Source organism: Vipera ursinii (genome assembly GCF_947247035.1).
Source record: "Vipera ursinii genome assembly, chromosome: 4".
Taxonomy (NCBI): domain Eukaryota; kingdom Metazoa; phylum Chordata; class Lepidosauria; order Squamata; family Viperidae; genus Vipera; species Vipera ursinii.
Window position 1 is genome coordinate 89,448,385 of NC_139514.1, and position 21,963 is coordinate 89,470,347.

The 21,963-nt window shown below is 41.2% G+C and overlaps 2 protein-coding genes across 5 annotated transcripts in view; both read left to right on the forward strand.

Moving 5' to 3' along the window:
• Window positions 1–21,963, forward strand: part of LIMS1 (LIM zinc finger domain containing 1) — a 306,378-nt gene that overhangs the window by 161,084 nt on the left and 123,331 nt on the right. The window lies entirely within an intron of this gene.
• The window catches only part of GCC2 (GRIP and coiled-coil domain containing 2), a 54,726-nt gene continuing 36,511 nt past the window's right edge, over window positions 3,749–21,963 (forward strand). For all 4 annotated transcript variants that reach the window (XR_014492569.1, XM_083362983.1, XM_083362982.1 and 1 more), the window contains exons 1-6: window positions 3,749–3,859; window positions 13,020–13,082; window positions 16,048–16,132; window positions 16,405–16,472; window positions 18,103–18,207; window positions 18,999–21,479. Coding sequence is in view for 3 of the 4 variants with exons in the window: in XM_083362983.1 (XP_083219109.1) it covers window positions 3,854–3,859; window positions 13,020–13,082; window positions 16,048–16,132; window positions 16,405–16,472; window positions 18,103–18,207; window positions 18,999–21,479 (2,808 nt within the window). In the remaining variant the exon portion in view is untranslated. The remainder of the gene's footprint in view (window positions 3,860–13,019; window positions 13,083–16,047; window positions 16,133–16,404; window positions 16,473–18,102; window positions 18,208–18,998; window positions 21,480–21,963) is intronic.

The following is a 21,963-nucleotide window of genomic DNA, read 5'->3' on the forward strand; positions in this document are numbered from 1 at the left end:
ATGTGCACAATGCTCATAAAAAGGGGCAGAGCTTTAGTTGTGCCATGGCAATTGCTATCTTGACCTTTTGACACACATACGTATCTTTTCAGGCTCTCTGAAAACCTGCACTTATTCTATTTAGAGTAGAAATGATACCAGACAAAACACTAGTCAGTCCAAATGCTCAGACATGAGAAGTCTCTCACATTATGTTGTCTTTCCATCTTTGATTGCTTGTGGAGCTGAAACATAATATGCAGGTAACTATTTTCTTGTGGGATGGTACTGAAAGGAACTCATGAAATGCATGAGTTCATCTGAGTCTGTCTTACTAGACCCATCTTAGCTGAACACAATACAGTCATGGCAACTGAACACAAAGAGGTGTTTCATATATTGATGTGTACATCGTAGAGGCAGCCCAAGATACGATTTGCATCAATGCACACATCAATCCCCTTTCTCGTCCTCCTTGCCCTGCCCTGGATTAAAAACTGCTTTAAAATATTATTAATGGTAACTGTTATTTTTCCACTTGCCTTTCTCAGGTAGCAGACTTAGTATAAAGCTGAAGAATTCCCATTGACTGGCCACTGTAAGAGGGCTTACTTTTAGTAATCACAACCTTTAATGTATTTCAGTAAAATTGGCATAGCTCTTTGGAAGCTTGGCTACTCCTAGGAAGTATATTTCCATAATTGTGAAGGGTTCTGTAACAAAGGGAAATTGTTTAGTCTAACTGTTGCTTTCTTGCTTTTTGTAATCAACTTTTGCACCAGAGAAATTTCATGCAAGCTTGGGAAACATGTACATGGATGTGATATACTGAAGGAGGGAATAAGGGAATATACAGGAGTGATTAATGTCTTTCTTATGATGTAATGGCTCTGTTGTCTGATTTTCTTTGGCTAACAAAGTTTATAAAGCAATGTTACCGACTTTTTAAGGTGTTGCACTTCTGGACGTAACTCTGCCAGCATTCCAGATTGTTGGCCACCCAGCTGCTTAATTTGATCAAATAAAGTGCTGCTTGATCAAGAAGTCTCTGCTTGGGTTATCTGATTAGATTGATATGGTGTCTCAACTTTAAGTAACGGACTGGGACCTGACATTTCCTTTCAGTGTGAATGCTAAATTACTTGGAGCATATTGTTCACTTTTGGCTTCTTCTATACATATAAGTTACATCATTGGCAAGCAGCTAAAACTTAGATTTACTAAATTTGCATTCATAGCTTACTAAGAAGCATTCATTCTTGAGTTATTTATAAAAATAATAAAAGTGGATAATAAATAAATATCGCATGTGCTAGAACCTTGGAAATAAGTATGCGTAGGTTTGTCTCATGAGGATGTGAGAATACACCATGGCAATTTCTATTTGGAGATGTTTTTTGGAACATTTGACATCATTTGAGCACCTGGGTCTGAAAGAAAGGCCTAACATGCATGCTGTAATAATATAATTGCACAAATGAATACCAGTTATATAATTTGTATCATTTGTGTCATGACATTGTAATGCAAATTACATCAGCAGCAGTGGTGGGATTCAAATATGTGAACAACCAGTTCTCTGTGTGGGTGCCACTTCCAGAAGTCCGTTTTGGGCCTGGGAACAAAAAAATAGCTATGGTTCTGCCAAACTGGTGCGAACTGGCTGAATCCCATCACTGAATCAGGTCTTAAAACATTTACACCTGAGGACTATCTTTTTGGGGTTACAGCTTTTCCTAGCTTTTTTATGGTTTTCCGAACCACAGGCAACTTGGTCCTATGCACAAGGATTTTCAAGAAAACTCACTATGTCCTACGTTTTGCCAAATACTGTATGTTGTCTTTGTATGATTCTTGATCAAATATGTAAAAATCCAGTCAGCTACATTGTTTAACTTATCTAGGTATTACATTACCATTTTGGGATATCCTTCATATTATTACTGTTCTCTCTCTTTCATAACTATTCCTTGAAATGAAAAAGTTTCTCAAACTTGACCCCGAAAAGTCTATCGATAATTTTGAAGCATTTAAATGAAGCTTTTGAATTGTTTCCGCCCTTGGTGGGGGATTTTAGACTTGTATCTCTATGGGTAATCATGTTCTTTCTTACCTTGTTCACTCTTTAATCCTTTTAAAATATATCTGTCCAATATGGATGTAATCACTCCACCTTAGTATATGAAATTTTTCAGAAAGTGTTATGCAGCAGCTGTTTCTAGGTTATTACTCTTCTGGTTTATATTGTTGAATGCATAGCTGAGGAATTCTGGGAGTTGAAGTCCACAAGTCATAAAAGGGCCAAGTTCGAAGACCTGTTTTAAAAATACTTTGTTTTACATTAGTAGCAGTTCTTGATAACCAGACAAGAAAAACCTTTATCTATTGTTAACTTTGTCAGGTAACATATGTGTTTCTAACTACTTTTAATGCTACCAGTCAAACAGATGTTTTTTCTTCTTTAACATAATTATTTCATTTTTAAACAAAAAGGGTGAAAAGGAGCATAGAAATATGGGAGGATTACAAATTGAAAACATTCTTGCCCTGATCCTTGTAAAATCCATGTTTACTAGAAGATGGTTCTAAGTAAACCTTCATCTCAAAGCACACTACTCTTTAGCAATGTTTTATGTAGGATGTAAGGAGACAAAACATGGCCATATTATAAATAACCTGAGGTTACTAAAGGAAAATAAATTTGACATACTTTTGCAAGTAAAATGATAATTGTTAACTGGAAAAGAACAAGAGTTTACCATTTTAAGTATGCTTTCCTAAAAGAAATCATTATCTAAAATCAATACAAATTACTTCAGAGTAATGCCTAGAAGTATGCCTAGAAGGGGAATTTAATAGAAAATAGATTACCTCTTATTTTCTTTTTCAAAAATCTTACATGGGAGAAAATTAGCCCACTTGATAATTCAGTTGGTTTTGCCTGACCTCAGTTATTTTCCCCATTGCATTTTAGTTTGGCAGAGCATGAGAATAAAAATGTTACCTTATATATTTATACAGTAACATACATTTAATTTGGTTGGATTGGGGTGACAATTTGTACACTCAGCTGGGAGTACAGAACATGACCCACACAGTTCGTTTGCAACTTCTTTATTTTCAAGCCTCAAAGGCTAAATTTAAATAAGTCTTCAGGGTAACTGTAATCTAAAGATTCCATCTTTCCTGACTTTTGTTGGCTTCTTCCCAAAATGTTTTTTTTTAATCTTTCCAATCTAATCAACAGCACAGGGAGTTCTCCTACTCTTCCATCCAATTACTAAGGTCAAGCCTGCTTAGCTTTTCACCTCCAGTCAAAGTGGGTTAGGTGCTGCCCCCTGCTGCTTCCAAGGAAGTTATAAATTCAAGCACAGTATTGCAAAGTCGTTAAAGGGAATACGGTATAAAAATATTTATTTTATGCGGAGATCTTGGTGGTAGCACTAATATACTCCACCACCGCAGCAGAAGAACCATCTCTAACTGCGGAGATGCCAGAGAAGGCAGCGAAGGCCCATGTATACCGTAGAGACAGACTAGAAGCAGGTAAGGAAGCCTGTCCGTTGCCATGGCAATTCCAGGCCGGAAAATTCGAAATTTGGCAAGCGCTTAAAATTATAGCGGTAGATCTGGGCGGCAAGAATCAGGCGGCCGCTAGGGGGCGCAAAGCGATCGCAGAACGCGCGCTGCTACCATCTGGCGGCCACCTGGATGTTTCCGGCCCTAGTCGAGTCCGCTTTGGCCGCACTTGGCGGCGGTTTCGCTGACGTCAGAAGAGGGCGCGCGGACGAAGGGTGACGAAGACGGAAGCGGCTCCAGGGCTGGGCGTGAAGGCGACCTCCGCTTCCCTACCTCAGCCGGAATCGGCGCTGCGATGGAGGTAACCGGCCAGGGGGAAAGGAGGGCGTGGGCGCCGCCTGGGATGCTGAGCCTGCCCCGTTTCGCTCGCCTGCAAGCGACGAGGCTTGGCTTTTCCGGTTCGCTTCCCCCCCCCCTCCCCGGCTGTAAAAGGGCCTCCGTCCCCGCCGTTAATGGGTGGCTCCGTTTTTCTACCCGAGGGGCAATAAAATCCCGCTGGATGGTGCTGGGAGTGGCTCGATATTCTGCTGTGACCGACCAGGACCCGTGGCGTCCCCACCTCTGTCCGCTTTGCCCAAGTCCTCTGGAAACCCCGCAAAATGGGCTAAAGTTCTTTTAAGCAGCCCGCCATAGGTCCTGCTCACCACAGCTCCAGTGTGTGCGTTGCACTGTGGATGGCGCTGAGTCAGTCGTCTTTCATCTCCTTAGCTCTGGCTTTAGCAGCAACCTGGGTAGTCCACCAAGTAAAGCTTTTCTAGTTCAGACCGAGAGCAAGTAGGGCGCAGAGCTTAAGAAGGAACAACAGAGGACTATTTTACCTCCAACCTTGACATTGCTGAAGTTGCTATGCGTTGAGTTTTCTCACTTCCTTCAGATATACAGTAAACAAGTTGTTGAAATGTGGGCACAGTCTGTTGCTTGATTATGGCTTCATGTGTTAGGTGAATTCGTTATGGTTTGTTCAATAAACTGGTTTAGTGTAAGATATAAGCCCACTCTCATTTTTTTTTTTTACAAATAATGAACTCCAGGTAGTATAATCAAACAGCACCTTGCAATTATCCTTCACTTTCTTCTTCAAGTAATAGATTTGTGGAAAGCCAGTAGTAGAGAACATGCATTCAAGTAAATAAGATAATGTCTGGACTCTTCCCCCATTGCCCCACTAAATGAAGCAGTTTCATGGCTTATTAAAAGGCTAATTGGGACACACACAGAAACAAAGTTTGATACATTATAATGTGCTCCGAATACTGAATATAATTTCCTCTGTACTTCTGGAAGTTGGTTGACTGTCTTTGCAATACGTTTATGCTCTAAGCTTTTGGTGTCAGTGTATTGCATTGGAACGACCAATTTTTAAAAATTTGATGTTCTCAGATTTGATCCTGATACCTCATTGCTTATTTTATAACTGAAAGAATTGCAGTTTCAATACTGTGTACAGAGTCAAATATTCTTTAAACATTTTGATGGTATTGAAGTAATAGGAAATGTATATGGCTCTGTGTATTGTGGGCAATTGTTTAAAAGTGAGTAGATATTTGCATATTCTGAAGGTCAGAATAAAATATATTGCTTTATAAAAGTGTAACTCAAAAGAGTGAAGGTTCAGTTTGATACTCTCTTAGAACTCTTGCTGAGATTCACTTTTGCACATTGACATTACAAGTCTGCATTGTAGGTGCAGTAAAAAATATGTGATGTGGCGATATTTTGTTTGGCATTACTGTTTCCCATACACACAACCTATTTGATCAATTTGAGATGTTTTGGATTAAGTGATTTACAAAAGGATGTTCATCATTTGACAAAAATACAACAGTTCTAAATGTCATAGGAAGAAAGTTAAGCTAAACTTTCCTTGCCATACTTACAAGCAATAAGTTCCAGAAATATATTGGTTTATTAGTAAGCATTTTTGTCCTGAGCTACAGGTTTTCTACCAGAAGGTGGGGCTGAGGGACTGATATTTTTATTCTGTAGGAGTCTTTAAGATTTGCTTTTATTTTTTCAGCATTTTAATATAAGTCGTTAAGAGCTTTTACAAATGAGATGCCATGATGTTCAAATATCACGCAGTTGTATGGGCACTATAGCATGCCATGGTGTATCATGACAGGAATGATTTTAGCGTACCCCTTTACAATTTAACCCCTTTCCTTTCTCCTCACTTGTCACAGTTGCAAAAAGTTTAAAATCCCTTTGCCCATTTTTTTTAACTTGCCTTATCGCCTAGGTGTGACAACTCTGGTTAATGTTAACTGACCCATTCAAATTGTGGGTTATGAAACTGGCTTGTTCCATTTACTTGCAGTAATTTAAAATAATAGAAGAAAAAAGAATATTTTCTTCTCATAGCTTTCCCAGAAAAAGAAGAGAAGAGAACTATATGAGCCTAGGTAAAATGTTTTGTATTATAATATACTTTTGTTTCTCACAACATCCAATACAGATCCATAGGAGGTAATTGGTTTCCTGAGTTTTAGTATATAAAGTTTGTATTTTTTTTCTTCCAGGGTAAACTATGAACAATAGGACTATGCAGTACTTTTGATGATGTGGAAAAGGTGCTTTGCAATAAGCTAGAGCATAAATGCAGCACATGCTTGTGTATCATTTATCTATCTTTTTCTGAGATTACATAGCTGCTGTTATTTATTTATTTAGCGTATGGCTGGTCACACACAGAACCAAAAGCACTTCATATCTACAAGTTAGAACAGTCAAAACAACTCTCTTTTTTAAAAAAGAAGCAATTATAAAACCTAAGAGGAAAACAGAAATAACATTTCAATGTCGAGTTTGGAGATCCAGTCAGTAGCTGCCGTTGTTACGCAGAGGAAGTCCTTAAAATCTCCTGGGTATCTTCTATTAGTGCATTCCCTCACTATATGTTGGATAGTCTGTCGGGGAGCCCCGCAATCACATTGTGCTGAAGGTGTCTTTCCCCATTTATACAGAGAATCGGCACACATCCCATGAGTCGTTCTAATTCTATTGTATGTCACCCATATGTGTAGGGGTAGATTAAATCCTGGAGGTATACTATTAGGATTAATATGCTCAGAAATATCTTGGGAGGTATAGCTACTCCATGCTTCCATCCACTTTTGTATAGTGCTCTGATGTTCGGCCAGCAGCTTAAGCGCTGTGAGGAGTGGTGGATTTCTTGACTTTAATCGACATCTTAAGAGATCAGAGGTATAGGCATGAATGGGTAGAGAGGAGTTTAGCAGGATCTTACTATACTCCCGAATGAGAGCTTCTTGTCGTCGTAAGTGCGGGGGAACTATGTGGCTAAGAACTGGTAGCTAGTGAATAGGTGTAGATTTTATGCACCCAGTAATTAATCTCATCATATGGTTGAGTTGAATATCAACAAGTCTTGTATGTGAGCTGTTTATCCATACAGGTGCGCAGTATTCCGCTACAGAGTAGCAAAGCCCAAGGGCTGCGCATGGAAGAGTTGGAGCTGAAGCTCCCCAAGTTGTTCCGCATAGTTTTTGCAGAATGTTGTTTCTGCTGTTAACCTTGGCAGCCATATTCTGAATATGTTTTTTAAAAGACAGGGTCCTGTCTAAGGTGACCCCCAGATATTTTGGAGTTGCCTCATATGGAAGCAATTTGTTATTTAGGTATACATTAAGTTCTCTTTTTGCCAGTTTATTATTAAGGTGGAAACATAATGTGACTGTCTTACTTACGCTTGGGATTAACCTCCATTGGTGGAAGTATGTGCTCAGAGTTGTAAGGTCGGCTGTAAGTACACCTTCTGTAACTTCGATGTCCTTGTGGCTATATGCTAATGCCAAGTCATCAGCGTAAGAGAACGCGTGGGTGGTACATCGGAAATATATAAGTTGAATAAGGATGGGGCCAATACAGAGCCCTGAGGGAGTCCATTATTCAGATGTCTTTGCTTACTAATTTTATCGTCCATGATGACTTGAAAGGTCCTTGCTGGGAGCATGTTATTTATTAGGCGGCCCATGGTTCTACAAGGGACAGCGTGGAGGAATTTGCTTAATAGACCATCCCTCCACACTGTATCATATGCTGCTGTGAGATCCACAAATACAACAGATGTTTTCAATTTATTCTGATAGCTGCTTTCAATGTGGCTAGTAAGACTAAGGACTTGATCGGCACAGCTCCGATAAGATCTAAACCCAGCCTGTTCTATCGGTATTTGTTTGTTAATTTTCTGTCCAATTCTGTTGAGTATCAACCTTTCAAGTAGTTTATAACAAACACTTAACAGAGCAATGGGGCGATAGTTTTCTGGCTTGTTGCTTTCTTTTCCAGGTTTTAATATGCCAATTACCTTGGTTCTCTTAAATTCTGGAGGGAGCTTACTGGAAGTTAGGATATCTGTGTAGAATTTTGCCAGCCATTCTCTTGTGCGAGGCCCAGAATGGATGATAAATTCAGGCATTACTCCATCAAAACCAGGAGATTTTCCAGCTTTGACATTCTTCAGGGCAATATCTATTTCAGCCACTTGGAAGGGTCAAGCATGTTCCTGGCTAGGCGAGCACAAAGTTTTTAAGTGCTTTACTAGTTCTCTTTTCACTAATTTAGTATGTTTCTTATCATGGGGTACTCTAGTTAAGTTGACAATTCAAGTTGCTACTTGATCTGGAGTAACCTCTTGTTTGCGTTGAGCTGGTTGGTCTCCTCCCAATTTTTTCAGTAGGCTCCATGCCTTCCTGCTTGAGTGTTTAAAGTCTAATCCAGACGTAGTTTGCGCCCATTTCTGCCTGCGCGCCAGGTCAAGGTTATGAAGAAGTTCATCGGCTATCTCAGCATCACCATTCTCTAGATGTTTTTGGTACAGGTTTTCGCAGGTTTCATTCCCTGAGCTTAGGCTGGTTTATTTTAACGCCATATCCGTTGTTAACAAGGCTCCCCTCGTTCGTGACTTGATCGAGGAGGAATGCGCGGATCTGGCGTGCATTACGGAAACTTGGGTGGGCTCGGAGGGAGGGGTCCCTCTGACTGAATTATGTCCCCCAGGTTTCCGTGTGCTACACCGGCCGCGGGCTCAGGGCAGGGGTGGAGGGGTGGCGGTGGTTATCAGGGAGACTTTATGTCCGCGGGAGACCACCATTGTCCAGACTGGCGGGAGTGAGACCCTCCTCCTGAGATGTGGCCCTCGGGTTCAGATGGGCTTGTTGCTCACATACCTGGCGCCCAGCTGTGTGGCAACAGCCCTGCCCGAGCTGCTCGACACCCTCTCAGGGTTGGCGTTGGAGTTCCCCAGGCTTATGGTACTGGGTGATTTCAACCTGCCTTCACTGGGAGGGTCGTCTGAGTTGGCTCGGGAGTTCATGGCTTCCATGACAGCCATGGGCCTGACCCAAGTAATTCAGGGCCCGACTCGGGGGTCACACTCTCGACCTGGTGTTCCTGTCCGGACAGTGGTTGGATGTTCTAGGAGGGGGTTCACCGGTCATTGTTCCCCTGTCATGGTCCGACCATTATCTCCTGCGGGTGGTCTTCCGTTATGCTACCCCCCACTGCTGGGCGGCGGAACCGACCAGGTGGTTCCGCCCCAGGTGCCTAATGGAACCGGAACGGTTCCAGATGGCGCTTGGGTCTATACCCATCACCCTCACCCACAGCCCAGTTGAGGCCTTGGTTGATGCCTGGGATAAGGCAGCCGCTGAGGCACTCGACTGTGTTGTACCCTTGCGACCCCTGACCCGGCGCAGATCCCGTTGGGCTCCATGGTTTCCTGTGGAGCTCCGGGAGATGAAGCGTCGGAGACGGGGTCTAGAGAGCTGTTGGAGATCCACCCGATCCGAATCTGACCGATTGCAGTTAAGAACCTTTATAAGGTCTTATCTTGCGGCGATGAGGACGGCGAAGGCTAATTACTTCTCTGCCCTTATCGCGTCCGCAGATAATCGCCCGGCCGCCCTGTTCAGGGTGACTCGCTCCCTTCTTAACCAGGAGGTGAGGGAGGATCCCTTGCAGGGGCGGGCCGAGGAGTTTAGTCATCATCTGACGGACAAGATCGCTCAGATCTGGGCCGGTTTGGACTCTGGGCAGAGTCTGATGTGGAGGAATCGGACGGTCTTGAGCATGTTATCTGGACTGAGTTCGATCCTGTTTCCTCTGATGATGTGGACAGGATGATGAAGAGGCTGAGCTCCACCACCTGTTTGTTGGACCCGTGCCCCTCCTGGCTGGTTTATGCGGCTCGGGAGGAGACACGAGGCTGGTTCCAGGCAGTAATAACTGCTTCCTTGAAGGAGGGTGTCTTCCCCGCCTCCCTGAAGGAGGCAGTGGTGAGACCCCTCCTCAAGAAGCCTGCCCTGGACCCAGCTGTTTTAAATAACTATCGTCCGGTCTCCAACCTCCGCTTTCTGGCGAAGGTTGTCGAGAGTGTGGTGGCCCATCAGCTTCCTCTGTTCCTGGATGAAACTGATTATCTAGACCCGTACCAATCGGGTTTCAGGCCTGGGCACAGCACGGAGATGGCATTGGTCGTGCTGGTGAATGATCTCTGGCGGGCTCGGGACAGGGGTTGTTCCTCTGTCCTAGTCCTATTAGACCTCTCAGCGGCTTTCGATACCATCGACCATGGTATCCTACTGCGACGTCTCGGGGTTGGGAGTGGGAGGCACTGTTTTGCGGTGGTTCTCCTCCTATCTCCTGGGCCGCTCACAGTCGGTGTTGACGGGAGGGCAGAGGTCCGCCCCGAGGCCTCTTGTTTGTGGAGTTCCTCAGGGGTCGGTTCTCTCGCCCCTCCTGTTCAACATCTATATGAAGCTGCTGGGCGAGATCATTCGTGGTTTTGGGGTGGGGTATCATCAGTACGCTGATGATACGCAACTTTTTTTCTCCACCCCAAACCAACCGAGCGATGCCCTCGCCGTGATGTCCCGTTGCCTGGAAGCGGTCCAGGTCTGGATGGGGAGAAACAGGCTTCGTCTCAATCCTGCCAAGACTGACTGGCTGTGCATACTGGCATCTCGGGTTAACCAGACTATTCCATCTCTAACAATGGGGGGTGAGGTGTTACCCCCCGTTGATAGGGCTCGCAACTTGGGCGTCCTCCTGGATTCGCAGCTCACTTTTGAAGACCATATAGGAGCTGTGACCAGGGGGGCTTTTGCCCAGGTTCGCCTGGTGCGCCAGTTGCGACCCTACCTGGACCGAGATGCCCTACGCACAGTCACCCATGCGCTTGTGACCTCCCGTTTAGACTACTGCAACGCTCTCTACATGGGGCTGCCCTTGAGGACCACCCGGAGGCTTTAACTGGTGCAGAATGCGGCCACGCGAGTCGTGATGGGGGTCTCCCGATACTCCCATGTAACACCTCTACTCCGCGAGCTGCATTGGCTTCCAGTTGCCCTTCGGGTGAGATTCAAGGTGCTGGTGATTACCTATAAACCCTAAATGGCAAGGGTCCGGGATATTTGAGGGAACACCTGCTGCCAGCATCAAGTTCCCTTCGTCCAGTGCGCTCGCACAGGGAGGGTCTCCTCAGGGTGCCGCCGGTTAAAGACTGCTGGCGGGTAACACCCAGGGGTAGGGCCTTCTCAGTGGGTGCGCCTGCCCTGTGGAACCAGCTGCCTGCGGAGCTTAGGATTGCCCCCAACCTCTGTTCATTCCACCGGGACCTGAAGACCTGGCTCTTCGAGCTCTCTGGCCCAGGCTAAGAATATTTTTAATTTTAATTTTAACTGGGTTTTAATTTTCTCAGGGTCCTATTTAATCTCTTTTAATTTGTTTTAACGTTTGTATTGACTGTTTTTTAAATGCCCTGTAAACCGCCCTGAGTCCTTCGGGAAAGGGCGGTATATAAATCTAAATAAAATAAATAAATGAATGAATGAATGAATGAATGAATGAATGAATGAATGAATGAATGAATGAATGAATGAATAAATAAATAAATTCCATCCTGGGATATATTCCTTGCGGAAGCCACGTGGGATGGATTTTTTAGCCGATGACATGATTGCTCTGACAAAGCGATAGTAACTTTTACTAACTGCCGGGATACGTCCTATTGTGTTCTCAAGGTCCATCGTAAACTTTTTCCAGTTGGCCATCTTCAGGTTCCATCTTGGTCGGGGTATAGATCTGATAATAGGTATCTTTATTCCTGTCTTAATGATAATAGGTCTATGTTGGCTGTGGGGGAAGGTTGGTAGCACTTGCCGAGAGGCAGGTACAGGTTTGGTTTTATCTTGTGTAACAAAACATAAGTCAGGGTTATACTCTTTCTTCCATGCAGCTGATTTAAAAGTACCTCGATCTTTAGCATCAGAAACTAGGTATAGGTTGTTCTGCTCTGTCCATTCGCAGAGGGTCTCGCCGTTATTATCATTAAGCATATATCTCCATTGGGTATGGTGGCTATTAAAATCTCCTACTGTATATAGATGCCCTGGTGTGGAATCCTTGGAAGAACTGTGTTAGGCCAAGAGATAGTGGGGGGCTTATAGATGTTCATAACTTGGGTGTCTCCAATCTTAATTGTGATAGTGTAGATGTTATCCTCACTGCTTGTTTCTAATAAATATGCATTTTCAATGTTATTACGCATGTATGTTATCAGACCATAAGTTTGATGAAAAATAGTGCCTAAGACATCATGTCCAGGTATTCTTCCTCTGCTTTTAAGCTGCTGTTCATTCTGGATCACAGCCAAATCGACATAGTTTTCAAGTATACATATTGAACTTCCAATATTCCGAATCATTTTAGTATTGGTATTTGTTATTTCTGTTATTTCTGCTATTTTGTAGTCCTTAAAAGGACTGTGGAGTTGTGTGTGAAGCCAGGAGATCCTCGCGGATGTCTGGCTACCAGTCCGTGTGTTACTCATTTAGCACCACCCAGGAGGCACGTGTGGCTTAAGGTTTGCCACGGACGCGAGTAACTTTGCCCCCCATAGCTGCTGTGGAAGCCTGCAGATAGGTCTAATATTCTCCCTTGAAAATAAATTTTGTGCCTTCAGCTGAGTCTTAACTCCTGATGACCTCATGGAGCCCCTCCAGTTTTCTTGGCAACATTTTTGCCACTGCCAACTTATAGGGCTGAGAGAATGACTAGATCAAAGTAACCCATTTGGCTTTCTGCCTAAAGTGGAAGTGGAATTCTAGCCTCCTGGTTTTTAGCTAGAAGCCTCAATCACTATATCAGTCTAGCCCTCAATTCCCCTTCCCTTTTGTCATTGAAGCAGAAATCTTTCAATAGCAAGAAAAAGACACACCTAATTTATTAAGTAACAAATAGATCCTGCATTCACCTCTTCCTAGTCAAATCCAAAGCACTACATAAATTTAGCAAGTACCATTGAATATTTTGGCGTAAATATAAACTAGAATTGCTAAGATCCCTTTCTGTAATTTTAAAATGTTAATTATTCTTTTAGCTGGTTTAATAATGGAATTATTTAAATGCTATTTTTAATATAAAACTTTATTTCTGCTTAGCTGCAAGATAATGGACAAGAAATGGCAGCTTCTCCTCCTACAGCCTCAACGGGGAAGTCAAAGGTATATTTCTACAAACATTTGTGGTACCTTTATAATCATAGAGTTGGAAGTCACTATCAGGGTCATCTAGACCACAGGTCGGCAACCTGCGGCTCCGGAGCCGCATGCGGCTCTTTGAGCCGTCTCTTGCGGCTCCCAGCCGCCCGGTGCGCGCGCACCTCTTCCAACGGGCAGTGGTGCGCGCGCACCTCTCCAAATGGAGAGTGGCACCGCCCGTTTGGAGAGGTGCACGCGCACCTCCCCGAATGGGCGGAGGTGCGCGCGCACCTCCCCAAACCTTTGGAGAGGTGCGCGCGTACCTCTGCGCGAATGGGCAGCGGTGCCGCTCTTTCAGGAAGCCCGCCGCGGCCCGTCTGTGAAGCTGCCGAAAGCGGCAGCTTAGCAGACGGGCCGCGGCAGCTTCCGCAAAGAGCGGCGCCCCTGCCCATTCCGAGAGGTGCGCGCGCACCTCTCCGAACGACCGGAGGTGCGCGCGTACCTCCGCGCGAATGGGCAGCGGTGCCACTCTTTCAGGAAGCCCGCCGCGGCCCGTCTGTGAAGCTGCCGAAAGCGGCAGCTTAGCAGAAGGGCCGCGGCAGCTTCCGCAAAGAGCGGCGACCCTGCCCATTCCAAGAGGTGCGCGCGCACCTCTCCGAACGACCGGAGGTGCGCGCGCAACTCCGGTCGTTCGGAGAGGTGCGCACGCACCTCTCGGAATGGGCAGGGGCGCCGCTCTTTGCGGAAGCTGCCGCGGCCCGTCTGCTAAGCTGCCGCTTTCGGCAGCTTCACAGACGGGCCGCGGCGGGCTTCCTGAAAGAGCGGCACCGCTGCCCATTCGCGCGGAGGTACGCGCGCACCTCCGGTCGTTCGGAGAGGTGCGCGCGCACCTCTCGGAATGGGCAGGGGCGCCGCTCTTTGCGGAAGCTGCCACGGCCCGTCTGCAAAGCTGCCGAAAGCGGCAGCTTTGCAGACGGGCCGTCGCCATCAGGCAACCGGGAACCGGTTCCATCTCATTTTTTAAAAAATGGCAGCCGCGTGCGTCCGCGCATGCGCAAAAAACCTTTTTGCGCATGCGCGTGCATGGACACACGCACGCGGCTCCCTCTTTTTTTAATTTGTGATGGAACCGGTTCCCAGTGGCTCTTTTTCTTTTTTAGGTTGCCGACCCCTGATCTAGACAAATGTTTCTCAACTTCGGCAACTTTAAAATATATGGATTTCAACCTGTTGGCAGGAGAAGTTTGATAGTTAAAGTCAATTCATAGTTACTAAGAATGTGGAACACTGATCTAGATTGCTACCACCACCTCACTCTGAATAGGATTCAAGGAGCATTGCTAATAGGTGACTATCTAGCCTCTGCTTAAAAACCTCTAATGAAGGAGAACTCATCATTTCACATCAAAGCCTATTTCACTGGCTAATAGCTTACCACACTGGAAATTTTTCCCGATGTCTAAGCAGAACTTGCTTCCTTATAGTTTTAACTAGTTGGACCTGACCTCTGGGGCAATTAATAATAAATTTGCTCTCTTTTCTGTATCAGAAGTCTTCAGATTTTTTAAAAGACTGCTATCATCTATTAGTTGTTTCTTCTGTAAGCTAAACATACCCAGATTCTTTGAACATTATTGTATGGCTTTATTTTATTCTATTAGCAAACCTCCACTATCTTGTTAATAATCCTCTGAATCTCCTCTGATTTGTCAAGGTGGTTTTTTTAATAGTGGTGCCCAGAATGAGATATAGTACTCAAAGAGGTCTAATTTAATAAAATGGTTCATTTTCAAATGTAAATATTAACTTTGTTTTAAATGTAAATACAGAGTCACTGCCATTAAGTTTATTTTGTTTATTTGGCAAGTAACAATAGATATAGTTTTTACCAGAAACATCCTGCAACCATACCCTGAAAAGTAATTGGAATTTTACTTTTTATTTTTTTATTGGATCTTTCATGCAATAATCTGATTAAAATAAAATATAGCTTTTACAATGTTCAGATATTCTTTTTGAACTTACTTCTGTGTAATTGGTTTATTTTTTATTTTTATTTTAATTCCATTTATATCCCGCCCTTCTCCGAAGACTCAGGGCGGCTTACAAGCTTAGCAATAGCCTTCATTCTATGTATATGCCTGCTTATTATTAGGGCTTTCGGGCCCCCCAAGTGGCATTATTACAAAGTCAGTTTATTGCCCCCAACAATCTGGGTCCTCATTTTACCTACCTCGGAAGGATGGAAGGCTGAGTCAACCTTGAGCCTGGTGGGATGCGAACCTGCACTAATTGCAGGCAGCTGGTGTTACTTAAGGAGGCATTAGCCCACTGCTCCACCAAGGCTGTTGTTTAGCAGATCAAAGAATTATAAAAGTCTGAAGACAGTTTTATTTAGGTCCGTTTGCATCTTAACCAATTTGATAAACTGAAGAAATTTCAGTTGGAAATCAGTGTTGTCTAATTATTCAGGTAGTATTTATTCTTCAGTCTGTGAGACCAAAACCCTCAAAGGGTTTCTTTTCTTGATCAGGAATTTTGTTACAGAAATTTTTAGTACCTCTCAATATTGTCTATTATACGTAGTTTAGTAAATACTTGGAAGCTTTAGATTTTATGTTACTGGACATGTAGAGCAGTATTTATGGAGCTCTTCAAACTATCTTACTTTATTTAATTGGCCAAAGTAATATTTTAAAACACACAGTGGAGGAATATGTAGGTCTTTTGTAATTTTCTAAGTATTATTGTTTTGAAAGGTTGATCTCATTTTGCAGGTCTATTGGAACTAACTGTGTTTTACAGTGATATTAAAAAAAGATTACATTATAATTACAATGTTTTCTTATGAGTCCTGAAGTGAACAGCCATCTGCAGTAACATATTGATTGAAGAGCAGAACCAAATCTCATGTTCTGTATGATTATGAGAATGATTAAATGAAATTTGAGTATGCATCCATTTTAATTTGCATTTATGGATTTTACAGCTGGACACATTAACAAGAGAAGATCTTATCAAATTTGCAAAGAAGCAAATGATGCTTTTACAGAAAGTGAAAGGCAGATGTGCAGGTACCTTTACTGAAACTCATTTAAATTTATTTTAAAGCCATATAGTAGGATACTCTGGAGAAATTTAGCCAATCCTTCCTCCTCCACCCCCACCCCCCAATAATTTACATTAGCATCTATGATGTGAATTATCCTGGAAGAACCATCAGTCTAACTTATACATGTTCCTGTTAATAATGCTGAATTCTACAGATTGTATTTTGGTATTGTGAAAAAACAAGATACAAATATAACAAGATATTGATTCATATTCAAATAATAATTTTTCCTAGAACTAGAAAAGGAAATTGAGAAACTAAAAACAACATCTGTGGCTGGAGGAACTGATGATATTATTCAGGTATGAATTCATAATAATGCATAACATTTGGTGCAATAATGTTTAATTCCCCAAAAATTCATTGGTCCAATAGGAGTGGTAATTGCTTGAGTTATATAGCTCACGTTGCTCTTTATGTCTTTTGCATCATTTACCCAGAGATAAGACTACTGGTTGATTGTGAATAACTTTTAAATTGAATTTCTCTGAATGTAGATAGCTTTTTACCTTCTTCTGTGCTCTTAGAATTGAATACTGTTTATGATAGCTTCGTGTCTGGTGTAAAAATGTATAATTTTTAAAAAAGCAAGGTTGAGATAGCGAAAAGAATTGTTAGCTTTAATTACTCAGCTCACCATACAGTGAGGGAAAAAAGTATTTTATCCCCTGCTGATTTTGTACATTTGCCCACTGACAAATGATCAGTCTATAATTTTAATGGTAGTTTTATTTTAACAGTGAGAAACAGAATAACAAAAAAAATCCAGAAAAAGGCATTTCAAAAAAGTTATAAATTGATTTGCATTTTAGTGAGTGAAATAAGTATTTGATCCCCTATCAATCAGCAAGATTTCTGGCTTATTTCACTCATTAAAATGCAAATCAATTTATAACTTTTTTGAAATGCCTTTTTCTGGATATATATTTTTTGTTGTTGTTATTCTTATTTCTAGCTGTTAAAAATAAACCTACTGTTAAAATTATAGACTGATAATTTCTTTGTTAGTGGATAAACGTACAAAATCAGCTGGAGATAAAGTACTTTTCCCCCCTCACTGAACAACTTGGTAAGAAGAAATAGTTGTACCTACTCTAAGATGTAATGGTAACTTTCAGGTGAAATACTATATTATAATATAGTAGAAACCTAGGCTCATACTCATATTCCTCCCCGCTCTTCATTGTAGCTATAAGGAGCTGTTTTCCATTTTCCTTTAATCTCAGTTCAGTTTTGCATTCTAACTCTAAAATGAAAAAGGTTTACAAAAACATAGTTTAATTAACCATGGTTTGCTTGGCTCATATGAACTGCAATTAAAGGCTCGTGTAGGATTAAAATTGCACTAATTGAAAAACAAGTAAAACCTCCTAATATGGCTAACCATAAAAATATAAGTACTTTTATCATCCCTTTCTTGATTTTGCCTCTTCTCTCCTAAGTTAATGTGATAGAGTAGGTATGTTTATTGATAAATAAAGCTTACTCAGAATTTTGGGTTTAATGATGAATATCTTCTATAACCAAAATTGACTGTAAGATGTGTGTTGATAAGTTGTGTTTTTGCTAGTTTTCTCACTTTAATGGTAATGACAGAGTTGTTTTCCTTCCCTGGTAATGATGTCATTTATGAAGAATGTCTACATATGAATTTCACTGAAATACCATTGCTATAATTAACATGAAAACAAATATTTGTGAATAACTTTCATGTAAGAGAATAGTCAAATCATGATGCTGAATAACTCTCCCCGCCAAACTTCTGGGTGTTATGTCAAATAAGCAATAACTCTAGCAGATAAGAGTAGTTCTGGAATTGTCTCTGGCAAAGAAAAAAGAGAATTTAAAGAACTTTATATACATATAAAGTTAAGTACAGTATCTCTGCTTTTGGGAAATAATTATAACTTTTTTGTCTCTTCTCAAAACTAGGCTCTTACAGAGAAACTGAATGTGGTTCTTTTGGAAAAAGCAGAAGCCCAGCAGCAATGTGTAGCGCTGAAAAAAGACAATGTGAAAAAGCAGCAAGAAGCAGAGGTATTCTGTAAGAAGAGTTAATTGGAAATTGTTGACATTAAATATAGTTTATTAAATAGATTTGGGTCCCAGAAAACCCTTTCATTTAAGCTTTCTGGCTCCCATTTCTCTCTTGCAAACAGGCAAGTGCAGATGTTAGGAATGAACCCCACAAAAGTGTGATGTTTAATAAAATCATTGTATAGGACAGTGTTTCTCAACCTTGGCAGCTTAGGATGTGTTGACTTCAACTTCCAGAATTTCCCAGCCAGCCATTCTCCTGAAGGCCAGGGAATTCTGAGAGTCGAAGTCCTCATCTTAATGTTGTCAAGATTGGGAAGGTACTGCTATAGAAAACTACACTATTTCAGATGGGTATTCCAGTCCTGAAATGTGGGTCAACAGTGTGCCATAATATGATTTGCAAATCTTAGTTTGAGGGGAAAAAATAATGACAGAAAAAAGCAAAACTAAACACTAATGCACAGATAAATGTTGAATGAAAAATGTTCAGTTTTACAAATGGAATAAATTGGAAAGGAACTAATCAAGTCTATATTATTTAAGGATTAAATATTTTATTCCTTTGTATTTAAAAATCCTGTCTTGTTAGATGAAATGTACATTTTTCCTTATCAGAAAAATCACTGCTCTAAGTTGAGATTAAGGTAGACATCAATAATAATAGCTCTGCAGATTGCACATGTATATTTCTTGTAAAACCTACTAATCCTTTGATTGTTACTTCTATAAAATAGATCTGATGATTTTATGATACTTCATCACATATTTGATTTACTTTTTTTAATTAGGATGCTCTTGCTCAGGAAGAAACATGGCAGAAGAAAGTTGCCCAGTTGAATACTTCTCACCAGAAAGAAATTGAAAGCCTTAAAAATGAAGGATTAATAGCACAATCCAAATATGAAGAAACTATAATCACATTGCAAAAGGAGCTGCATACAGAACTGAAAAAACAAGAACAGCTCACAGAACAGCTTAACTTTCATACTAATGACCATGAAGAAATTAGAAGACTACAGGAAGAGCTCCAGCAGACAAAGATCATTTACGAAGAGCAGATCTTGAATCTAAAGAAAGAGATAGAATTGTCCAATGAATCGAAAGAGGAGGAAATTACCAAACTAAAAAATAATATTGAAAGTAATTCTCAAAATTATCAAAACAGAATTGATAAGCAAGGTGAAGAACTAGAGAAACTGAAGGCTTCTCACCAAGATGAATTATCAGAGCTACTACAGCAACTTGAAGCCTCTGCTAAATTATGTGAGGAGGAACAAATTAAAGTAGATAAGCTAAAGCTAGATTTGGTAGAGCAATACAAGGTAAAAGAGAAAGAGATGCAGGTTGAATTGCATGCTTGTAAGGAGAAATATGAACAGGAATTGGAATGCATAAGGCAGACCTTGACTAAAGATGAAGAAAATCAAAATGAGACTAGAAATGCTGAAACGGAAACAGAAATAGTAGAAAAAACTGAGCATGTAGAGAAAGCTTTGAAAGAATTGGAATCTCAGCATAGTATATTAAGAGATGAATTAACTTATACGAACAATGTTAAAATGAAACTGGAAATGGAAGTTCAACATATAAAAGATGAGTATTTTCATGAAAAGGAAGATTTGGAGTTCAAACTTAATGAATTGCAACTTGCCAAAGAAGATCATTGTTGTGTAATAGAAAAACTGAAATCAGAGCTCCAGTCGGCAAAAGAACTATACAAAAAAACCATAAAAGAGAATAGTCTCAAGATGGAGGATTTAGTAGAAACACATAAAAAAGAAATATGTGAACTGAATCAAGCTATAACATCGAGTGCAGAGGAAAAACACCAATCACTTATTCTTAAAATACAGGACCTCGAAGAACAATGTCAGAGGCATATAGAGGAGAAAGAAGAAGCCGTTGCTAGTTATGAGAACTTGCGAGAAACACTGGAAACTTTGCAGACTGAATTGGGGGAGTCAGCTGGGAAGATAAGCCAAGAATTTGAATGTATGAAGCAACAGCAAGCTTCCGATGTTGATGAATTACAGAAAAAGCTCCGAGCTGCTTTCAATGAAAGAGATGTCCTCCGAGAAGAGGTCAAGTCTCTCCATCAACAGGTAGAACAGTTCTCCTCCCAAAAAGAGGAGGTAGAAGAGCTCAGGCATAAAATAGGGACTCTTCAAGAAGAGAATGAGAAACTGGTTTGTTGTCTTCATCAAAAGGAGACTGACCTAAAACAAATGAAAGAGAAAGGAAGTGAACTTTCCTCACAGAATAATAGCTTCCTTGACAAAATGAAAGGCTCAGCTGAGAAAATAGAAAAGCTGCAGGAAAAATGCAAAACACAACAAGAGATGGTAGGGGAACTTCAGCAACAAGTTGAAGCTCTTAGCATATACAACCATCAATTAAAGCAACAGGCTGAAGAGTTGGGGGAGAGATTGAAAGGTGTTTCTCTGGAAAAAGAAACAAACCAGGAGAAGCTGATCAAATCTGAACAACAAATGGAAGCCTTTGAACAAGATAGAATAAGGCTGTTATCTGAAATAGAGGGTCTTAAATGTGAGAATAACAAATTGAAGGAAGAACAAGGCCAAGCAAGGCAGGAGCTAGACCACTTGTCATCTGAAAAAGGAGACTGGAATCTATTCAAAGATAAAGCAGCAAGCTTAGAAGTGAAGCTACAAACGGCCTGTGAAGAAAAAAACCATTTGATTAAAGTACTTGAGGAAGCAAAGGTCTTTAAATCTCTTGTTGTTAGTCAGCTGCAGAGTCTCCATGAAAAGATGGGCTCCAAATACCCAGATGAAAACAAAGAAGAAGGTATTGTTGGCACATTGCAGGCTGCGGATGAATTTTTGGCAAAAATGAAGCAACAGGAACAAAGTCTGATCTCTCAGAAAGATGAAAATGTTAATCTACGGCAAGAATTGCAGAGAGTCCAGGAAGAAAATGCTGCTCGGTGCACAGAGTTCAGATCTCTATTGGATGATTATGAAAAAGAAAAATGTCTCTTAAAGGAGGAATTAGAAGGAACATTCTCAGAAAAAGAAGTACTTCAACTGGATATTCAAGAGTTGAAACACATGAGTGAGAAAATCAGGAAGGAGAACCAAGATCTTCTAGCTCACATCGAAAATATTTCCGAACAACATGCAAACCAAGAAAACAAAATGAAAGAGCAGGAAGAAAAATCAGAAAAAGAACAGGAAAATCTAACCTTAATTTTGGAGCAAAAGGAGACTGAACTGAGAAATGTGCAAGCTGAACTTTCTTTGCTAAAGGTTAGGCTTTTATTATTGAAATCTTTAGACTTATTCCCCAAGAATTAAATCAGAAAGCTTTGGGGAAGTATATGCAAGCAAATTTCTCTCTGCTACTCATGTATATAAGAATAAGTGCAAAGATGTACCTTTGCTAAATTTTCAGTGGTTTCTTTTCATCTTAGTGAGCTTTAAGATTGTGTGTGTGTGTGTGTGTGTGTGTGAAATTCGATTTTCATGACTACCAGTTAATACATTTAAAGGTTTCTTTGTTATCGGCTGATCCAAAATACAGGTAGTGCTTGTTTAGTTATCACAGTTGGGCCTGACAACATGGCCATTAAGCAAAATGGACACTAAATGAAACTGCAACTGTGCTCATGACCTTGCTTCAGCTTTCCTTTGCTTTACAGACCAACCGAGTTGGTTGCAAAGTTACTTTTTTAATACTTGTGATTGTGAAATGTCACTAATCAAGGCATATGTAAACATATGAAAAAGCCTT